The sequence below is a fragment of the Hippopotamus amphibius genome, chromosome 5, assembly GCF_030028045.1.
Source record: "Hippopotamus amphibius kiboko isolate mHipAmp2 chromosome 5, mHipAmp2.hap2, whole genome shotgun sequence".
Classification (NCBI taxonomy): Eukaryota; Metazoa; Chordata; class Mammalia; order Artiodactyla; family Hippopotamidae; genus Hippopotamus; species Hippopotamus amphibius.
In genome coordinates, this window is record NC_080190.1 from 62,878,044 (window position 1) to 62,897,794 (window position 19,751).

General features: G+C 52.0%; 2 protein-coding genes across 6 annotated transcripts; both read right to left on the minus strand.

The window, feature by feature from the left end:
* Positions 1-55: 55 nt before the first annotated feature.
* ZSWIM8 (zinc finger SWIM-type containing 8) lies at positions 56-14,436 on the minus strand. Of its 5 annotated transcripts, none has more exons than XM_057735808.1 (26): positions 13,800-14,435; positions 11,396-11,549; positions 11,055-11,149; positions 10,707-10,879; positions 10,422-10,529; positions 10,225-10,306; positions 9,984-10,104; positions 9,380-9,581; positions 9,057-9,232; positions 7,693-8,683; positions 6,819-6,950; positions 6,513-6,692; positions 6,227-6,410; positions 5,927-6,025; positions 5,204-5,328; positions 4,519-4,759; positions 4,262-4,420; positions 3,927-4,155; positions 3,460-3,749; positions 3,087-3,310; positions 2,056-2,544; positions 1,632-1,815; positions 1,352-1,528; positions 1,072-1,191; positions 639-749; positions 56-533 (listed from the first exon to the last, which is right to left on the minus strand). In XM_057735808.1, exons 1-26 carry the CDS (start codon positions 14,005-14,007, stop codon positions 73-75), a joined length of 5,715 nt encoding a protein of 1,904 aa, XP_057591791.1. In that variant the 5' UTR covers positions 14,008-14,435; the 3' UTR covers positions 56-72. The 5 variants fall into 5 exon arrangements, with proteins under 5 accessions (XP_057591791.1, XP_057591792.1, XP_057591793.1 ...); XM_057735809.1 differs by having other exon boundaries at positions 1,656-1,815; positions 13,800-14,434; XM_057735810.1 differs by having other exon boundaries at positions 639-817; positions 13,800-14,434.
* A 1,695-nt stretch (positions 14,437-16,131) lies between these two features.
* Positions 16,132-17,432, minus strand: CHCHD1 (coiled-coil-helix-coiled-coil-helix domain containing 1). The gene is made up of 3 exons (XM_057736088.1): positions 17,274-17,432; positions 17,030-17,148; positions 16,132-16,435 (listed from the first exon to the last, which is right to left on the minus strand). Exons 1-3 carry the CDS (start codon positions 17,395-17,397, stop codon positions 16,322-16,324), a joined length of 357 nt encoding a protein of 118 aa, XP_057592071.1. The 5' UTR covers positions 17,398-17,432; the 3' UTR covers positions 16,132-16,321.
* Positions 17,433-19,751: the final 2,319 nt, after the last annotated feature.

The following is a 19,751-nucleotide window of genomic DNA, read 5'->3' on the forward strand; positions in this document are numbered from 1 at the left end:
CCAGTTCAAGATTCATCTACACATGGAGAGAAAGAAGGGAAAGGCCCAGGCAAACGAGAGTAAAAAAGAAGTTTATATATTTATAAATGCCAAATAAATACCAGAGGCCACCCAACGCCCCCTCCCAGACAGGGCTGTCTCCCCCAACCCTAGGCTTCTAGGGTCTGAGACATCTTGGCCCCAAGCTACAGCCCAAGAGCAGCTGCCAGTCTGGGCTACCAGGGAAGTGAGTGGGGATGATCTGTCCAGCCAAGATTCATCACCCCTTTGTGAGGGGCCCCCATAGCCACAGGCCTGTGTCCCTGTATAGGGCCCTAGCGGGGCCAGACTCAGGGGGAGAATGTGGTCATCTCGAGTGAGACCCGCTGCCACAGCTCCTTGGTCTGTTTGCTGCGCTTGAGGTTCTGCAGGATGTCGTTGAACTGCATCATGCCCATGGGTGTCAGGCAGAAGGCGCTGCGAGCACTGCGGATCGCATTCACAAAGTCGTCGTAGTCGGCAGGGGTCAGGTGGATCAAGCGGTGGTGGATATACTGGAAGATGTGGGAAGGATGAGCCACTGAGCACAGAACCAGGCCCCTCCGCCCTTGCGTCCTGGGGGATGTGTTCCACCCTGCTCCATGCTGCTGGGATCTCACCTGCATGTATGCCTGCTGGCAGCGCTGCACCAGTTGGTGGAAGGCCGGGGCACGCAGGTGGTTGTGGGCGTGAGCAGGGCTCAGCCGCTGCAGCGTCTCCATGACGATCTCCTGCAGCACAAACGGGCTCAGCACCCCCTTGGCTGCCCCCACACAGAACTGGTGCACGTAGTTCACTCCTGGGGGGCAGGGGGAGGGGCATGAGACGGGGGTGGCCACCTCTGCCCTAGGGACCCAACTTTAATTCTCAGCTCTGGCCTGGCAGAGAGCCTCCCTCCACCCCAGGAGCTGAGGTAGCCCCCCGCCCCCCGCGCACGCACACATACCCGACCAAGGCCTCAACTCTGAGCAAGAGCTAGGAAGGAGGTCTGGGATAGGAAGGTTGGGGAAGCAGGTGAGGGCGGACAATGGTCCTGGGGAGGGGAGGTGTTACCCAGCTTTGCTGCCAGCCCCAGCAACCATTTGACATCATCAGTGTAGGGGGGGGAGCGGGAGAAGTTGTTGGGGTGATCATTGTGTGCCCGGCGGCCCAGCATCTCCAGTGCCAGCATTCCTGGGAGAAGAGGGTGGGCACGTGGTCAGAGTACATCCTCCACCCTCGACCTCAGCCTGGTACCTGACCCCAGAGTCAACAAATTAAGAGAGATGGTGGGGTGGGGTCACTGACGAGCCTCTGGCTGCAGGTGGGGACGCAGAAAGGGACCTCCTCTCACCAACGCGGTAGGCAGCGTGCAGGTGGTGTAGGCTGTGTGGGTTGACAGGCTGACTGTGCGTCTCCTCCTCAGGTGGTGGAAAACCCCCGCTCACCAGAGGGCTGGGCTGTGTGGTCAGGGCAGGCAGTGAGGCACCCTGGATGGCTGGAAACGTGGAAGCTGGATGGACACTGCTCACTGAGGGCGGGATAAAAGCCACGTGAGGAACTCAGAGCCCGAAGAGGGACAGAGAGGATTCCCTCCCCACCTCCCCTGCCCAATGTGCCTCCCCTCCATTCACCTGTTCCCTGTCCCCACAACTCACAGGCCACACTGGTGGGCAGTGGGAGCCCTGGCTCTGTGTGGTAGGGATGTACTGTGATGGGTGCCATGGAAGGGACGGGGAAAGACACAGCAGTGGCAGCAAGTGAGGGGGGAGTCACCGAGTAAGGGTACTGAGCCCCCAGGAATGCAGGATGCACACCCTAGAGACAGAAAGAAGAAAGGAAGATACCAAATTATATTAGGATTTAGTGCTTTCCTGACTGTCCCACAACTGGGTATCCCTGCATTTCTTATCTTCGTTGGGCTGGGTCCCCCTGACTCCCGCCACCTCACCAGGACTCTTGGCTAGCTCTGTTATCCTACAGTACCCCACTCCAACCCCCCATGAACTCCCAGTGTGCTCCCACATGCCCAACCTCCCAGTAGAACACTGGTCTCACCTGTGGGTATGCAGAGCTGGGCACAGGGAAGACGGCAGGCCGGGGCATATGAGGCATGGGGTGGGCGGGGTGAGCTGGGTGGGTGAGGTATTGAGGGCTGCAGGGCAGGTGGGGCTGTAGAGCAGTGTAGGGGTGCAGGCCAGGGGAATGACCATGCCCCAGTCCTGGACCCGGATATAAACTGGACCCCACCGAGATGACTGGCACCACTGTGGCTGCTGTCACTGCTGCCGCTGCTGCCACTGTAACCGGCTCAGTCCCTGGGCCCCCCCTGCCCTCAGGCAGCCCCCGCCCAGCCTCCCCAGCTGCCCTAATCCCACTGGCACTACAGCTTGTAGCCCCGTCACGGGCTGTGGATGAGCCACCTGCTGTTTGCTCATATAGCCAGAACCACTGGTGAGCAACCTCAAACAACACTTCGGGGTATACGCCCCCACCCTTAGCCGCCTCTTCCACTGCCATGCAGGCCTTCTCCAACATCAGGTTATCCTGGAAGGGAGGGACAAAGAGGGTTAAGGGGGAAGGGCTTTACTCAGGGACAGTTTTAGATGACATTCCAATGTCTCCCTCAGAGTTGGCTGGTTCCTAGGGAGGTGTCCGAGGTCAGGGCCAATGCTCAGTATCAGAGCAGTGAGCGCTTCACACAGACAATGAACAAATACTTGTTGACCAGCAGAAGTCAAGACCCAGGTTACAGTCCCAGTTCCAAACTAATTTAGCTACTCCCAGCCAGATCCCATCATCTCCCTGAGGCCTTCCCTAAGGACTCCATCCTGGTGATCATCTTGGCTCCTAGGCTATAGGCCACATTTCCTTATCTATAAAATAGGGATAATCCTATCCTCAGAGTTGTAAGGTAAAGGACGTAATGGATGTGAAAGCACATTACTATGTCAGGTGTCACCATGAGAGGACCAACTGGACAGTTTGTGAACTCCCGGGGAGTCAAAAGCTGGGCCGTCAGCTTTTCCCACACCCAACCTCCCTGCCCAGATATCCCAAAGCAGGTCCCCAATTGCCTGTAGAAATACCTGCTCCTTGCACTGCACCAGGGCCCTCTGGATCTCATTGGGGTTCAACGCATGGGCATGAGGCAGGCAGCTTAGGGCTAGTTCCGCCGCTGCCCTCACCATATTGGAGTCTCGTGCCCGTGATGCCCTGTCAGCCAGGGATGCAACCTCAGGGGGTGTCAGGTGGCCATCCCAGCATTCTACCAGTATAGTCAGGGCTGCACTGCCAATCTCCATTGCCTGGCCTTCAGAGAAACGAGAGAAAAGCAAAGTGGGTTAGCACAGGGAATGGGAATGGTGTCTCTCCTATCAGGTCAGTAACTGCACAAGGATAAGACTTCTATCGCCATCCATTAATCCCCTTCCCATATCCAAATCAAGATACTAGATTTACCTGTAATCCAGGAAACGTGGGAAGAGTAAGTACGTGAGAGCCAGTTGGGAGAAACAAAGTTGTGCAGGCCAAGAGCATAGAGCCCAATCTCAAAGGCGCAAAGGTGCAGGTTACGGTGAGGACCCTGGTGGCCCCCTGAGGAAGATGGATGTGTGAAAATGGAAGTGCTGCTGTTGCCCCCTGCCTTGATCAGCACCGTCTTCGCCAGCTCGAAGTAGAAGTGTGCAGCTGCCTCTGACGGCTGATTGGGTACATGGGGGGCATGACTCTCGGGACGGCGGCCCTTGTACCTGAAGGGGCGATGGGGTAGGGACGGGGATTGGGGTTTCTCTGAGATGGGCGTCCAGATAGGTTGGAAAAGACCAGGGTAAGTGAGGATGCTGACAGGGACGACAGTTGGATTACACTAGGGATGTGGCTCTCGGGGTGGGCTGGGTCAGAAGAGAAGGGTATTTCTTTCCCCTCACCTGCCAACTTCAACTGTCTTTGCCCGGGCCCCTCCACTGGCACTGGCCCGACGACTTCCGCTGGAGGATGAGGAGCCAAGGGAGTCTGAGGAAGAGCTGCTAATGCTGTCACTGTCCTGTCCTCGACCCCAGGAGGTAGGGGCCCAGCCCCCTCGAAGTGGCCTCCGGCTTAAGGTTGGGGAGCTATCCGACGTCGTTTCAGGGGCACTGCTGTCAATGCTGGCCATGCCTAACCCCCACAAGACAAGTCAGTCGCAGAAGTCAGAAGCTCCAGAAGTCAGACTCCAACCTTCAGGAATATCCTTCCCTCCGTGTCATCCCATGGGTTGTCTTACCTGTGTGCTTCTTTTTAGGCCGCCCTGGTGAGCCCCAGCCCCGTCCATTGTAGCCTCCACGGCTGCCAAGTGCCAACCGGCTGGGAACCTTCCCCTCTGGTCTTGGGGTCAAAGCTGCCTCAGATGGGAGACCCTCACAGGGGGAATGTGGGGAACTCTCTACATAGGGAAAATAGGACATTGGGATGAGCCTGGGAAAGGGGAACCCAACTTGGCTCCATACCATTCTTCCCCCCTGCCCAGTGCCCCCACCTCACCAGGCACATTCTTCTCTGTGAAGCCCTCAGTGGGGCCTGGCCCAGCCCCTGCCACACTCCCTGGCTGAGCAGGCCCTGCAGAGCCTGAGGTCAGAGGTTGCAGGGCCCCTGGGGCAGATGGGCCCCCATGCTTTGAAGGAGACCTCTGGCTGGCCGTGGCCGGGCGGCTAGATGAGTAGAACGAACTCAGTGTCTGTGGTTTATGCGTCTGGCTCTCTCGGTCCAAGAGTTTGTCTAAGATCTGAAAGACAGAGAAGTGGAACAGGATGCCCTTTAGCTCCTGACTTTTATTACTTTTCTTTCTCCTTGAAACAGCTTAACACTTCCTCCTCAGGAAAGCTTTCCCAGTTCCAAATCTTCTGGAAGATAGGGGCTGGCTTACATATCTTGGTATCGCCTATAACACTTACCATGGGACTGAGTATATTGATATTCAATATATATTGCAATAAATGAGTGAATGAATGAATGAACAACTTTGTGCCCTCTGCTTCTCTTCCATCCCAAGCTCAAGCACTCCTACAAGAACCACTGGTCTCCCATGTTCTTTACGAGGTGTTCCCAAGATTCTCCAGTTATCTCCTACAGGTAGAATAGCCCTTTCTCATTATACTGGAAACCCCTGAGAAAGGTGGTAAAATTTGCTCTCTTTGCCTGTCAAAGTCTCAGTACCCCAACCCCTTACCTTTTTGAGTTTGGCCTGGTCATCTTTGTAAGTGATCATTAGTGCCAGTGCCAGGTCACCCTTCTCCCGACGTGTGCCTTCACATAGCAGGGGGTGCTCTGCCTCACTCACTGTTGTCTTCATGCCTGTGAGAAAGAGGCATTCATGGGGTTTGTGCACGGCCGTAACTCCCAAGACAGCCAAGGTAAATACGCCAGGGCACCCCAGCCACCAGCATGTGAAGTAAGGAGTTCTCCTGGTCTAACCCACATTCCCTATGGAAGGTGCCCACTGCCTAATACATCCAGCCTAAGCTGTGGTCTGCTTTCTAAGACCTTCATAATTTGGCCCTCTCTATCATCCCCAACATATCCATCATTTCAGAGAAGCTGGGCTCCTCACTCTCATGAAGAGCTGTTTGCCCCTGTGTCTTTACTGATAGCGTTTTGTCTCCCTACCTAGAACTTAACTGCCCTTTTAACCCATATTCCATACTTTATCCCCTTCCTACGGTCTTTCCCTAGAGTTCTTTCATGCTGTCCTTATAACACCCAACATCCACAGCACACATTTTTGCCCTGAATTCTTCACAGTCTCATAGGCACTACACGTCCTGACACATACATGCCACGCTGGCTTTCCCCTTACCATAGAGCCCCTTCAGAACAGGGCCCATGTCTCATGCCCTTCAAGGCCTGGGCTAGGCTTAGCTCACAGACGTGCTCAAGGCACTGACAGACTCACCCAAGGCAGCAACTGCTGCTTCAAATCCCAGCTCCTCATCCCCAGGCATCTCATTGTTCCAGTTGCGACTTGGGGGCCGGGAACCCGTGGGAGAAACCACTGGATAAAAGTTGGGGTATGTCAGGCAAACAGAAGTAGCATGGGACAGAATGAAAGGGAAGAAACCCAAGATGCTCATCATTCCATGAAGCTGCCTGATGCTTCTTATAGACGATTCAGAGCCTTGGGGCTCTTTGTTTCTCCTTAGAGAAAGCTATCCCTGTCCCAGCTCCCCGCGTTCTGTAAAGTCAGGCATCATACCTGGAGTACAGAGAACATCAAAGATGAAACTGGCCAACATGAGAGGCAAAACAGGCCGATAATCACAGAGTGTCCCCTCTCGAAGCTCTTCTGCCCGGCAGCGCACAGTACTCATCTCACTTGGACCCAGGGGAATCTTCTTGAGCAGGGTGGCCACCTCGGACTCCTGATATGCCAGCTTCACCTGAGGGTATAGGGAGGAGCTAAGACCTCAAACACCTCAATGGAGATCAAGGTACAAGGCTCTGAGGAGACTGCAGTACAAGGTTCAGACAGAACCTCTGACCTCCAAGGCCTTGGTAGAAGCTGGGGGCCGCTGTAGCTCCAAGGCAAACATGCCCACTCGGAAGGCCAGGTTGTGGTGCTCTGGGCGTTCACTGAGCACTGTTAACAGGAAGGCTGCCTTGGTCAGGGTGTTGGTAGCCACCCAGGTCTGACGGCTTGTAGATACCTTGTTCTTCTTGCCCTAAAGAGGGAAGCGCAAGGAGGCAGATGAGTCTGACCTGCCTTGGTGGAGGGAGAAGGAGACTCTCGCCTGGGGTGGGGTGTGGGAGATGGTTAGGGGTAACTGGGGAGGAAGGGAGTCTCTCACCTTGGCAGGGGGCGGCTCTACCTTGAGGTCAGGTGGGTTGGCTAGCAGGTCCTGGGCAAGCTCCACGGTGAGGCGGGAGGCCTCACTGCTATAGCCGTGCGCATGCAAGGCCTCAGCACAGGCAAACAGTATCTGGAAAGAGAACATGGGCACCAGACGTGTTGCAGGACACTATGCTCACTCATGCAGCAAGTATCCCATGAGCGCTTGTTACACACCAGGCCCTATGCTAGTCCTGGGTATACCACAGAGACTCACAGCCCATTGGAGAAATAGACACATAACCACACAAACAGGTATGAAGCCAGCTACTACTGGGAAAGGTCCAGAGGGGAGCAGATGGGTAGGATATCTCAGTGGGACTTGGGATAGAGAGTTAGTCTCAGGGAAGATCTAGAGGATGTGATCTCTAAGATCTCTGAGGCCTGAAGAAGGAACGGGGCTAACCAGGTAAGACAAGGGAAGAACATTCCAGACAGAAAGGCCAATATGTACAAAAGTATGGATCTAAGAGAGAGCATGGCAAGCTACGAGAATGGCTCAACTGAGTGTAGTATTACGGACACAGTAGCTAGATGAGGCTGGAGAAGCAGGCAAAGTTCAGAACAAATGAAGCCTCACAGGTCATGCCAAGGACCTTCATTTTCACCCTAAGGGCAATGGGAAACGACTGAAGAGTTTTAAGCAACAGAGTGACACAAGAGAACATTCCGGGAGAGAAGAGAATGGACTGCAGGCAGTGAGGCCAGTTAGGAGCCTGCTACAGGATTCTAACCGTCACACAACAGTCCCGTCATTCCCAACTAGAGGCAGGTAGTCCCCCTCCCAGCAATGGCTAAGACATACCCTCAGAGTCCCCTCCAAGTCCCCTCACCTCCATGCGGCTCTCCTGTTCCAGTGGCTTCAGTCCGGCAAACAGGTCGTGCTCCTCCCCAGCCCCGCCCTCAGCCTTCTCTTCCTCACCCCCAGCCCCATCCTGGGCATTCAGATAATACGCCTGGTAGTCATCCTCCTCCTCTCCAACTGCAGGGGCTGCCTCTTTGGTTTTAGGGAGCCCATTGCCACTCTCATCTGTGGAAGGGAGGTCATCCCGGGTACAGAGCTCTCTGGGCAGTAGGCCAGGGGGGCCAGCAGAGGCTGTAGGAGGCTCTGGCCCTTCTGAGAAGTACACGCCACCATCTTCTTCATAAGTATCTGGAGGTTCAGGAAGGAAGGTAGAAGAGCCTCGGGAGCCACCGGTGTGAGGGCAGGGTGGCGGACTCTCAGGGAATCCGCCAAAAGTGCTGGCCTCTGCCCCCAGGGCCAGGCTGCTGTCATCCAGGCTCATCTCAGCCAGATCCGGCTCCAGGGAGCTGTCTTCACTGCTCAGCCGTCGCTTGCTCCCGCTGCCCGCTGAGCCCTTGCCCCCACTGCCAGCGCCACCCAATGCTTTGGCTTTGCCCCCACCTGGACCCATCTTATGCAGAGCCTTATCTCCCCCCTCAGCGGAGAGGCGGCGGGGACCCCGCTGAGACGAGGGGCCCCCCTCACCCAATCCCTTGCGTTTGGCCCCAGGCTCCTTGGGCCGCACAGCTGGCTCAGGAAGAGGGCGGGGCCGCTCCCGGGACTCTTCCAGGCCCCCAGATCGGGAGGCACCTGGCCGAGGCGGCAGGGCTCTGGCCCAGCACAGGGCCAGCTTCCGGTCAGTGGCGCTGTAGGTGACGCCAGGAAGTGGGTAGGCCTCTTCCCAGTTGAAGTAGCAGGCCTCCACTGCTGGCCGGAAGCCAGGGAAGAGCCGCTCCAGGGTCTTCTTGTGCTGTCCCCGCTTCACATTCTCAATCACCTTCAGCTGCCACTGGCGCAGCTGCACACACAGTTCCCGGCGGCTGTGGGAACAAAGCCGGGGCAGGTTGCTGCAGGGGGCGGGGGGCAGTCTACACTGCCCTGAGGAGGAATGGGGGGAGACGGCACACCCCAGAAGCGGGGCACAGGGAAGGACCCCAGGAAGCACGTCTTGCGCCAGTCCTATAGACATCACTTGAATACTCAGGGATTTGGGAAAGTGGGTTATTCAGGAGAGGGAAGGAAGAAAGCCTCTCAGGAAAAGAACTCATAAATCACTGGAAACCCTAATGCTCAGCACCTCCCCTTTTCCTAGGACTAGAAGAATGGTACGCGTGTGTATGTATGAGGAGATGAGGGCTCCTGCCCAGGGCTGGCCCTGTCTCTGGGCTGTGCTGAGCCTTGGGGGAGACTCACCGCTGGGGGCTGAGGGCAGGGTCTAGCACAGCCAGCCTCCACAGTGTGACCATCTCATCACACATGCTGGCGCAGGCATGCGCCGCCACCTCGGACTGCCCGTTGCTACGGCCTGTGTGCCCACTGGCGCTGCTGTGTGAGGCTGAGGTGCGCACGCTGTACCACCAACCTGTTATCTGGAAACAAAGAGGGCTCTGAGATGAACCTAACAACTTGGAGGAAGACAGAGTACCCCACTCAGTGTCCCTGTCAGAAAGAGGGGAGTGCGGTTAAGGGAGGGAGAGGATGAACCAGCACGGGGCTACCCAACTCTGGGGGACTACCTGTTCGTAGGTGAGGCACTGGTCAGTGAGGATTTCCAGCAAGGGGGCAGCATTGCTGTCCCTCCTCTTGAACATCTCCCGCACGATGCTAAGTAAGTTCCAGACGCCCTCTGGCTCGCGGCCCCTCAGAGGGCGCAGCAGACATGCCCATTCAGCAGCGGCCGGAGGCTCCGTGGAAGACAGATACATGGAGTTCACATCACTGTGAAAGTCGCAGAGTGGAAAATGATGACCCTAAGATGGGGCTGAATAAAGCAGGTGAAAGAGCAACAGGACTTTGACACAAAAGGGGTCAAAATACAGAGTAAAGGGGGAAAAGTATGACCCAGACAAAAATTCTTAATCGCTCTCTGCCTCAGTTTCCCAATCGTGGAAAGGAAGAAAAATAACTCCTGCTCTACCTAAGGCCAGACTACTCTGTGACTACATAAAATCATCATCACCCACTGATTTCACTAGTGACATCTCCTATGCTCCAGGCAGTGCACCAGTGCAGGGAATGAAGGGTGGGAGAGGCAGGCATTAACAAAACAAAGGGTCTGTCTGCGGCCTGCAGGATGCGCCCCTTCCACCACAGACACAGGCATGAAGAGATCCTGTTTACCTGAACACCACAGGGGAGGGGCCGCAGAACTTGTGCAGTGTCTTCTTGATGTTGTCAGTGAGTGTCGATTCATCCAAATACCAAGTACTCTGATCAGAGGCAGAGGGCCCTGCTGTGGGGTCTGGGGGTGAATGGCAGTGAGTCACCTAGAGGTAGGGGCTTGGATTCGCCTTACTAAAAAGTGGCGCTATGTACCCCCAGCTTGCTTTCTTCCTGCTGTCCTCTTTCTCACCACACTCACCCGGGGCTCCACACACTGTATTGATAGCTGTTGACTGGGAGGAGAGGAGTTCATCCAGGAGACGCTGGGCTGTGGGAAGGATCTGAGGCGGAAAGAGACACAAAGGCAGAAGTGACCCAAGGAGGCCTGGGTCTAACATGCAGGCTGATACACAGCCCTGGAGCTAGGTCAGAGGAGGGTGTGCCAACCTCCCTCACCTGCTGAGGGAGCTCACTAATGAGGTACTGAGCAAACTTCTGCAGCTGGTCCCTCTGTAGCCGAGACAGGGACTCTGACACTGGGGCCCGCAGGCAGACTGCAGAAGCCTGAAGGGAACACCGAGAGAAATGAAACCCATCTGAGAAAAGGCTTGCTGACTCCGGAGCTGGGGATAGACAGGCAGAGCAGGGGAAGCAAGGGGGCTCATACTGTGGCCAGGCATGCAGCAGAGAAAGGGGGGATGGAGCAGAGGATAGGGCCAGGATAAATTGGGAGGGCCTCACGTTGTGGATGCGGAAGAGACAGAGTGCCACGACGTGGGTGCACCATTTGGCCCCAGCCCCACAGGTGCAGCTACAGGAAGTGACCCGACAGCGGTCAAACATCACAGCCACGTTGTAGGCCCCTTTGGGGGGGACCATCTGAGGTGGCACCACTGTAGCACTCAGGTGGAACCCTGGGGGAAAACATGGGTATGGTCAGGGAGAGCCGCCAAGACATAGGTCTCTGCCCTTGACCCTGGCCCTGCAGTTTTTCAGACAACCCACTCCAGCTTCTTGTAGTAGTTCCTTAATTCTTAACACAGGGGATGGGAGGAGCAGGAAGTACCACAGGACATGAGGGATCTTTACCTATCTGCAGGGGGTCCTTCACAGCCCTCATGCGGAAGAGCTGATCCCCTCGCTGGAACTCATCTGCACTGCCGTTGGCCAGGCAGGAATACAGTCTGGGAGTGAAGAAGAGGACATGGCCACAATGCAGCAAATACCCTTCCACAGACCCTGTCAGAGACCACCATGCCCTGGGCACTCTCCCCAGCGTCACACCCTCTTAGGAAAAATCCCAGGTACTCCCTGCCCTGGTTGTCTTCTTACCACAGCCCCAACTACAGTATCCTTTTTCCTGTGGGAAGCCCAGCACACAGTGTGGAACATCAGGACCCCACTTCCCATGGTCAGTCCTTTAGCCTCACCGAATATCCTCTTCATTCTCAGGGAAGCTCCAAAAAGCAATTCGCAGTTGTAGCTGCTCAGGCACCGGGGGGTAAACTTTCTCCACCACTTCAAATGGGATATGAAATGCCACCTGTTTTGCTGACAGCTCCACCAGTGGGATCACCAGTCCATCTTTGGAAATGAAGGTTGAGGAAAGGGGAAAGAGGAGGGGAAGTGAAAAGGGCCATGATTACTTGGCACCGATGCCACTGCCACATCTTGAGCACTGCCCCCCACTTCACTATGAAGGAAAGAGAACATCTGGATGAAAAACCAAGGGACCCTCCTGTCAGGATACACTAACCCTTAAGGCTCCATCTGGGGAAGGGAAGCTAAACAATCCCCAGCCTTCAGTTTCTAGAAGATACCAGGGATATCCCAGAAATTCCTGGCCAAACAGGTGTGTCCCAGGATCCTAGCCAGTAATGAGCCTCAACTGGCTTGACATCTAATTTCCCATATGCCTAGCACTGGAGATTCACGTTACATTGTTAATATATTCCCCCTGGCATTCTCTTCTCTAATTGCTTTTTCTACTATCCCCTCTTCTCTAAATGACTCCATGCCTCTGTCTAAGAAGGGAAGATAGGCCAGAGCCCAGAAGAGTTAAGAGAGGGGCCTCCAGAAGCATGGGAGTCTGCACTTTCTTTGGCACACCTGAACCCTGGCTTCCCACAATGGATGCTCTGGAGTGGGGGTTGGGGAGGGGTGGACAGGTTATCCCAAGAGAACCTGGCTGCTACTCCTGGAATCACCTGGAGTAGGATGGAGTTACCATTCAAAGTTTCCCACAGTTTTAATCAAAAAGCAGTGAAACACAACAGACTGCATATTTCACCAAACTGCTAGTCAGATTAAAAGACATATCAGAAAATCATGGTGCTGAAAGGAATCTTTCTTAAAAAAAAGTCAGTCACGGGCTCCCTAGGTGGCGCAGTGGTTAAGAATCCGCCTGCCAATGCAGAGGACATGGGTTCGAACCCTGCTCCAGGAAGATCCCACATGCCACGGAGCAACTAAGCCCGTGTGCCAAAAAAAAAAAAAAAGTCAGTCGCCTTATTTTACAAGTGAGCAACTGAAAGAGGGTAGGGTTGGGGGTGGGGGTAGCAGTATGTGGAAATGACATGCTTTTCCAGATTTTAACCTGTTCAGAAAGATACCAATATGTTGAAAATCTTCACCACCATCTTCACCATCTTCAGTTACTTCCCTCAGAGTAAGGGAGGTCTAAGCCTCAAGACTACCCACACATGCAAATATGAAAGAAGCAGAGAGACCATAGAAGACCCAAAGCGAAACTGTCTATGGGGTGTGTGTGTTTGTGTACAGGGCATATGCTATCTCTCCAAATGAAGGTAAATATTACCATTCCTAAATAGGATGTAAATTTCTCTCTGTCCCTAAGGGCTATTGGAAATCTCTCGAGGGCCGTTTGGAAAACAGGACCTTAGAATGTCCAGAGTAGAATCACAAATTAAACCCCTCAACTGGTGAAAAAAGTCCACTTCCAATGAAGCCCAGGACAAAAACTGTGCTTTGAGTAAGGCAAGGAAAGAACGTAGTGAGTCCTGAGCCTGCGGAACTTCTGCTATCACACTCTTCTCCATCCTTTTTAATAAAAGCAAAATTCTTCACAGAATAATCAATAAATTCACGGAAAGATCCATGGATAAAAGAAACTCAGGTGAAAAGCAAGAGTGTTTCACGAGACTCCAGAGAAAAGTACCCACACTCTTCCCCAGGCCCCAGAGCAAGGAAATCTAAGGCTTTAATACAGTGGTCCCAGCCCTGGCTTCTGACAGATGTTCAATATGGCCAGGAACCAAACCCCTGATCTAAACCTATGTGACATCTCCTCTCGCACGCCAGTTCACCTCCACTTTCCTCTGGGTGGAATCCCTTCTTGGTGCAGCTGGGATCAGAGATCATCACCTTGAATCAAGAAGCTCCCAATGCACTTTGCAGTGGGGTGACACACCTCAAGCGGTCACTTCTTCACAATCTGCCCCCTACCCACATTCTTTTCTATTTTCTGGCCTGCCTCAGGCTGAACTCGATAAGCACTCCCAAGTCAGAGGAAATTCTTCTCCTCCTCTATTCTCCACTTCCCCATCTCTTAAGGCAAACGAACGACGAAAGATCTACTTTCCGTCTTTAATCCTTTCCAACCCAAGATTTCCCAGCCATCACTCCAACACACACACACACACACACACACGCAGGTGTGGAGAAGGCAGCCCCAGGAAGACCGGAAAAGCGAGTCCTGAAGTCCGCTCTAAGCTTGGGACAGCTCCCGGTCCGGGACAGCTCCCGAGCAGGGACAGCTCTCGAGCAAGGCCGGAGCAGGGCCTGCCTGCTCCTCTCATCCCAGCTCACCCTCACCTCGCATTCTGGTACCGCCACTGCCACCTCCGCCACCGCCGCCAGTGGGGGAATTGGGCCCCGCTGACTGTTTGCGCCATCCCCGCCAGTTCTGGCAGAGGCTCTCGGCCTCGGAGATGAAAGAACAGAGCGAATCCTCCTCAAAGCGGTCTGAATCCTCGAAAGAGAAGCGCTCTCCGTCCTCCCACTCCGCGAACATCAGCTCCATGGGGCCCGCACCCCCCGGGGCCGGGTCCCCCCCCGCGGATCCGGGGCCTGGGCCGCCGGCCGGGGGCTGTGGGGAGGCCCGGGGCCTGAGGGGCGAGCCGGGGCTGGGGGTGGCCGGGGCGCTCAGGGCGGCCGTGCCGGGCGAGGATCTCAGGCCTGGGAGAGACACGGGACGGGGCCTTGCCCAACTGCGAGGTGTGAACGGGGATCGTGGCCAGTCTCCGAGACTCAAGGCCCGGACGAAGCGCTCGGCAGCCGGGGCCTCTAGGCGGCTGCGGCGCCGCCTCCCCCATCAGCTGATCTGAACTTCCGGCCGCGCCGGCCGCCACCACTTCCGCCCTCGCGCGCCCAGGAACCCAACCAGGTACGCGCGGATGTAAGGGACCTGTTTAATTGCTACATTTCCTGCTGTTTCTCTCGAGCCCACCCCCAGATACCGTAAGAGAAAGCCAACCCCCAAAAGTATACGAAACGACTACAGATCCCAGCAATAACTGGGCGTCCATAATGTCCCCAAGGAATAACAGCCGCCACGCATGTCGGGAGTGGTAGGCTGTCAAGAGACAAACAGAGGAACCATTGGGTGGAGTTATCGTCCTAACTCCGGATAGGCCCCGGGGCCGCATCACCTTCTGGGAATTGTAGTTCAGAAGCCTGCATTCCAGAAGACTTTTTATGGGTTTTAATTGGCGAAGCACCAGATAAAGCAGGCATTTGGTTTCAGGAGATGGTTTTCTTGTTTGTGAGTGGGGCCTTTGAGTCTAGGGGTCCCTAGCCTTTTTTTGTGCCATGGGCAGTTTAGCCGACTGGTGAAGCCCCTAGACCCCCTTCTCAGATTGTTTATAAATGAAAGAATTACAAAGGAAACCTTTTATGTTGAAATACAACTATCAAAATATTAATAAAGCAAATTTGTAACATAGTAATTATTTATACATTAAATACGATCCAGCAGCAAGTGTAATAACTACCATCATTTTTAAGTTAGTGATGAATTAAGTAGTGAGATATTGTAATTTCATATAGGTACTGCTAATAATACTGCGGTTTGTTTCCCACAGTCCTAATCGAGATGCTGAGTTTCAGTTGTGATTAAAGATAAAATTTTTTTCTCATTGATATTCACAGACCTCTTACTGGGAGTCTATTGACTGCAGGTTAAGAACTTCCAAGGCTAGTCCAAAGTGCCTAAGCACTGAGCTTCTTCCTAACAGCTTGCAGAACTAGGCAATTGCCCAGTGCTCCACCAATGGGGTATGAGGACAATAGGAAGAGGTAGCTGTGGGGGGGTCCAGGAGGCATGGTCCCTTCTTTATCTTAATAATTACCCCACTGGAGCTTTAAACCCCACTGATCCCTTTGTACATTTAAAGGGATGTATGTGCTGTAAAGTGCATAGAAAAGATTACTCAGTTATGCCTGGAAGCACAGAGTATACGTAAAATGCTATACAATTGTTCTGCTATCAGGAGGTCACAAAAGTAAATGCCTTCAGCAACTAGGCAGATAACTTAATGAGAAGTGAACAGGTGATACACAAAGAAGACAGTTGCCAATTAACTCTCAGACTCATCATTTTGGGAGAGTCCCCTGGCCAGATCTCTAGAGAATGGAGACAAACGATAATCAGCTCTACTTGATTAATCTTTATTTGCATGTGGGAATAAGAAACTAAGGTTGCCAGGTCCTTTGATTTTTTTTAAGAAAAGCTAAAAACGTGGACTTTTTATGACATTTTTTCCTATTTTTGAACGTGGTCAGCTAATTTAAAAACAAAATTTTAACTGGGTGGGCCAAATAAAATTCATCTGCAGTACCTTTGGGTCACCAGTTTGTGAATTTCTGATTATTCCCTCAGCACCTTTCAGGGCTTATGCACAAAATAGGTAGTCGCTAAATACTTACAGATGATAGCAAAAATTTCTGCATATAGACAGACTCCAACATCTTTAATGCCTTCAAAGGCAAGGGCACTAAATGGTATAAAGGACCTCAAATGCAGGATAAGACAAAGGTTTTTGTCCTGCTCCTGGTGCAAATCAAGGAGCAAAGACCTTCCAGAGTGTAGGGGAAGACACAAGGTTCAACTATGGTGGGAGTACCTAATTCACGACAAAAGGCCAAGTTCTCTTCAGAGGATTTTATTTCAACATAAAGCATAATTTCCGCCCACATAATGATTCCAAAGAGTAAAAAAAAAAGTGTTTTGCCTCCTTTTACTCATCAAAGAGAGCATGGCAGTGCAAATATCTCTAAAAGGCCTCTGCATAGTTCTCAGAAGCTACAGTCCAGTCATTGAAAATGCTTCTCCATTTTCAGTTGACATGAGGTTTGTTAGGAAACCTACGTAACAACTTATTCAATTTCTTGGGGGGTAAACTCCCCAACTGTCCCAGGTCCTCCTGGATTGATCTCATTTTTCGTGCTGCCTGAAAACACAGAACAAAAATTAAAACGACAGCTCTAAAGTTGGCCCTGACCTAAGCTAATAGTTCTCACAACACCCCAAATCACACTAAGGTATTAACCAGCCTGGAGATCTGTGTCATCTTCCCAGTCCTCTTTCATCGAAAGGACTTGAGACCCACAAATGACTGTATGATCTGAAGCTACCATGCCAGCTGGCAATTAAGTCTAGGCTGGAAACCAAACAACCTGTCCTTTACTATCTTTAGTTCTACTTCAGACAATAATGTCTATTGAACAGCAATTTAAACTTTACAAAGTGGTTTTCCCATTCATCTCTTCACTTGACACTCACAAAATTCTGTAAGGTGGATATTAACATCAACCTCATTTTGCACCAGGTAAAGCTAAAAGCAGTGAAACAAATCGCTCAAGATCACAATGCCTTCAAAACTGTAACCTTTCCCACTCTGGCGTGACTCAAGTAACTTCCAAAAATTTCCTCGCCTTTTTAGAATGAGACCGACTTTCTTACCACCTAGCAAGAGGCATTAAGAACCATTACTGTATGACCCCCATTTTCCTCCCCAAAAGGCACCCCAGGAGCCTCCTGTCACCTCAGCCCTCGAAGCACAATCGAAGAAGTCCTGGATCTCTTTTTTGCACGCTTCGTCGCGGAACTCATTCTGCTTCCAGCAAGCCATCATTACCGACATCTCCGTGATACAGGTCGCCTCTGGAGGAGCAGAACGCGGGGACCCTCAGTCACAAGGAGACCCTTACCTTCCGGCCCTCCCACCCAGCAGCCCTCTGCACTCCTCTGGCTTCCGCTCTGGGGCCTCCACGGCTCCAACTGCTCACCGCCCTTCTCCCGGCGCCGTTCCCCGACATGGTCAGCTAGGATGAGGGGCTTGTTGGGCTTCAGTATAGGCTTCCTCGGGTTTCCAAGCCGTGCTAGTCGACCCCGGAGGCTGGGCGTCGCCATTGCGCACCGAGATCCCAGCAGGCTCTGCGGCGCCGTGCGTCACCCTGCGTGACCCCTACGACTACGACGAGGCTCGGGGACAAGCTATCTCCCCTGCCCCCGCCTCCCCCGCCCCAGCAGGCATCTATCTCTTTCTTTTTTTGGCGGGTTGTCTTGATGGCGGGTTGTCTTGATGCCGGGTTCGGATTCCGGCCGGTGCAGACCCATGTGCAGGTTAGGAGGAGAATTTTGGGGACTCTTTTGTGGGCTCCGGACCTTGAAGTCCTGGGGCAGTACTAGGCCAGGAACGCTCAGGAAAGAGCCCAGATAAGTGGACTCTAGTTTCGGGCGGATTAGAGGGCGATTGACATAGACAAGGACAGAGAGGATGGGAGCGAATCAAAATATGAGAGTTTAAGATGCTGTTGGGAATGATTTTATTTTAATAAACCTTTAAGAACTTTTGGTTTTGATTACCTTTAGAGCCACTCGAAAGCCGTGAAGAAAAAAAGGCTCATTTATTTGAACAGCTGCTGCTGCTTAGATAGCGTCTGTACATTTGTAGTGATCTCATTGGATAGGGTGAGGTTTAAGCACTTTCTCGCATTCATCGTTTTACTTAATCCTCTAGCCAATCCTCTGAAGATACTTAGCAGTATCATTTCTATTTATACACTTGGCCCTTCCGTTGTGATGCCTAGCTTTAGTTAGACTTGATTCTAAGTGATATTTTTTTGCCGCCCCCCCGCCGCTTACAAAACTCAGTCCAAGGATGTACCACTTATTCTCAAGGCATTTATTTACACATGAGCTCCAAGAAATGTTTCTGGTAATGGAAGCATAACTTGGACAAGCTTGTAGTTCATAAGATGACTCCTTTGGAGGAGCAATATTTAGTGTGCTGTAATCACTTATCACAGATGTTTGGAATCTTCCCATTTATCTCCGAATGACTGGTTGTTTTTCTTCTGTTGAGTCTCAGTTCATGTCAGAGAGGACGTCCCTGACTTCCATCCAAACCACCATCAACTTATTTTCTTCATAGCACCTCTCATAGTCTGGATTATCGTGTTCATTTATTGTTTGTTTACAGCCTTACCCCCAACACCCATTTAAAATGTAAGCGTCATGAGAGAAGGGACCTTGCCTGTCTTGTTCAGTGCTGTATCCCCAGGGCCTAGAGTAGTGCCAATAAATACTTGTTAAATCAACAAATGTTGGAAATATTTTTGCAAGTCTCCAACTTTACCATGTTCACCCCAGAAATAAAACCAAGCAGAAGACACTGTCTAAAAAGAAGTCATTTATTATACAAAATTAAACCTGAGATAATAGAAAAAACAACTCTTTGGAATAATAAAGGCATCAGCCCCGTGCTCCACCCCCATACCAGCAACACAAATAAAGCTGATTCCTATCAGACACTTCCACCACCAGTAACCCCAAGCCTGCTGCTGTACACAGAGCAGGCTGGGCCCCAAACCAAAAAAAAATTCACATTGCTTGCTTTCTCCACAAAGTGAAGCCTTTAGTTGGATAGCCATGTGGCTATTCCTGGTTCTGCTTTCCCTTGTGGAAATGTAGCATCTGGTTTACCCTGCTCTTTTGTGAGTACTTTTGGGCTAAGAGGAATAAAGGAGAAAGTCTTGGAAGCACTGACCACAAAGCAAGCATGAGTCTCCAGCCACAATCATTCATAAACAACTGGCCTACTTTGTACATAAAAGTGCTAAGGTAATGCTAATGTGAACTGGTATAATTAGACAGGAGAGGTAAGTATGATTCTGCACATTGCATAACCATCACCTACCCTTTTCACTGCACACAATGAAATTTGAGTCCCAACCTTAGTTTGCACTTGGGTAATAATATATTTTACACTATATAAACCAGAATCTGTATTTAAATAGATTGCAAGCATAGTAATCAGAGTCCTGAATCTGGCTTCTTTTGTAAGAGTCCTTACTATATCAAATTTTAATATAAGTATTTTCGAAGGTCTGTCTTTCTCTCTTGTTCTCTTCTGCAAAAATCCAAACAGAAAACTTTGCATGCTGTTATGAAGGGCATTTTTTATTAAATAAAATGAAAAAAGGGAGTTCCCTGGCGGTCCACTGGTTGGGACTCTGCACTTCCACTGCTGAGGGCCGGTTCAGTCCCTGGTCCGGGAACTGAGGTCAGGAAAGAAAAAGGAAAAGAAAAAAGAACCACCCTGGCAGTGAAACCCAGCCTAAATTACAGCTTTGCTTGGCCACATCTTTAGATGTCACAGTAAGTGTGGGACCCTAGTTGCTGAAGCATCTCATATATGTATACAATATATGAGAACCCCATATATATAAATGTTTATTCTGAGGTCTCTTACAGAATTTCCA

What these genes read in the sequence shown, in the direction of transcription:
- CHCHD1 (XM_057736088.1), bottom strand. Translation starts at nt 17,397, where the DNA reads ATGGCGACGCCCAGCCTCCGGGGTCGACTAGCACGGCTTGGAAACCCG. An exon ending in ACGGCGCCGGGAGAAGGGCG is followed by an intron (nt 17,149 to 17,273) that starts GTGAGCAGTTGG and finishes CTGCTCCTCCAG; the next exon opens with AGGCGACCTGTATCACGGAG. An exon ending in ATTGTGCTTCGAGGGCTGAG is followed by an intron (nt 16,436 to 17,029) that starts GTGACAGGAGGC and finishes CTGTGTTTTCAG; the next exon opens with GCAGCACGAAAAATGAGATC.
- ZSWIM8 (XM_057735808.1), bottom strand. Translation starts at nt 14,007, where the DNA reads ATGGAGCTGATGTTCGCGGAGTGGGAGGACGGAGAGCGCTTCTCTTTC. An exon ending in TGGCGGTACCAGAATGCGAG is followed by an intron (nt 11,550 to 13,799) that starts GTGAGGGTGAGC and finishes TCATTTCCAAAG; the next exon opens with ATGGACTGGTGATCCCACTG. An exon ending in AGTGCCTCACCTACGAACAG is followed by an intron (nt 9,233 to 9,379) that starts GTAGTCCCCCAG and finishes CTTTGTTTCCAG; the next exon opens with ATAACAGGTTGGTGGTACAG.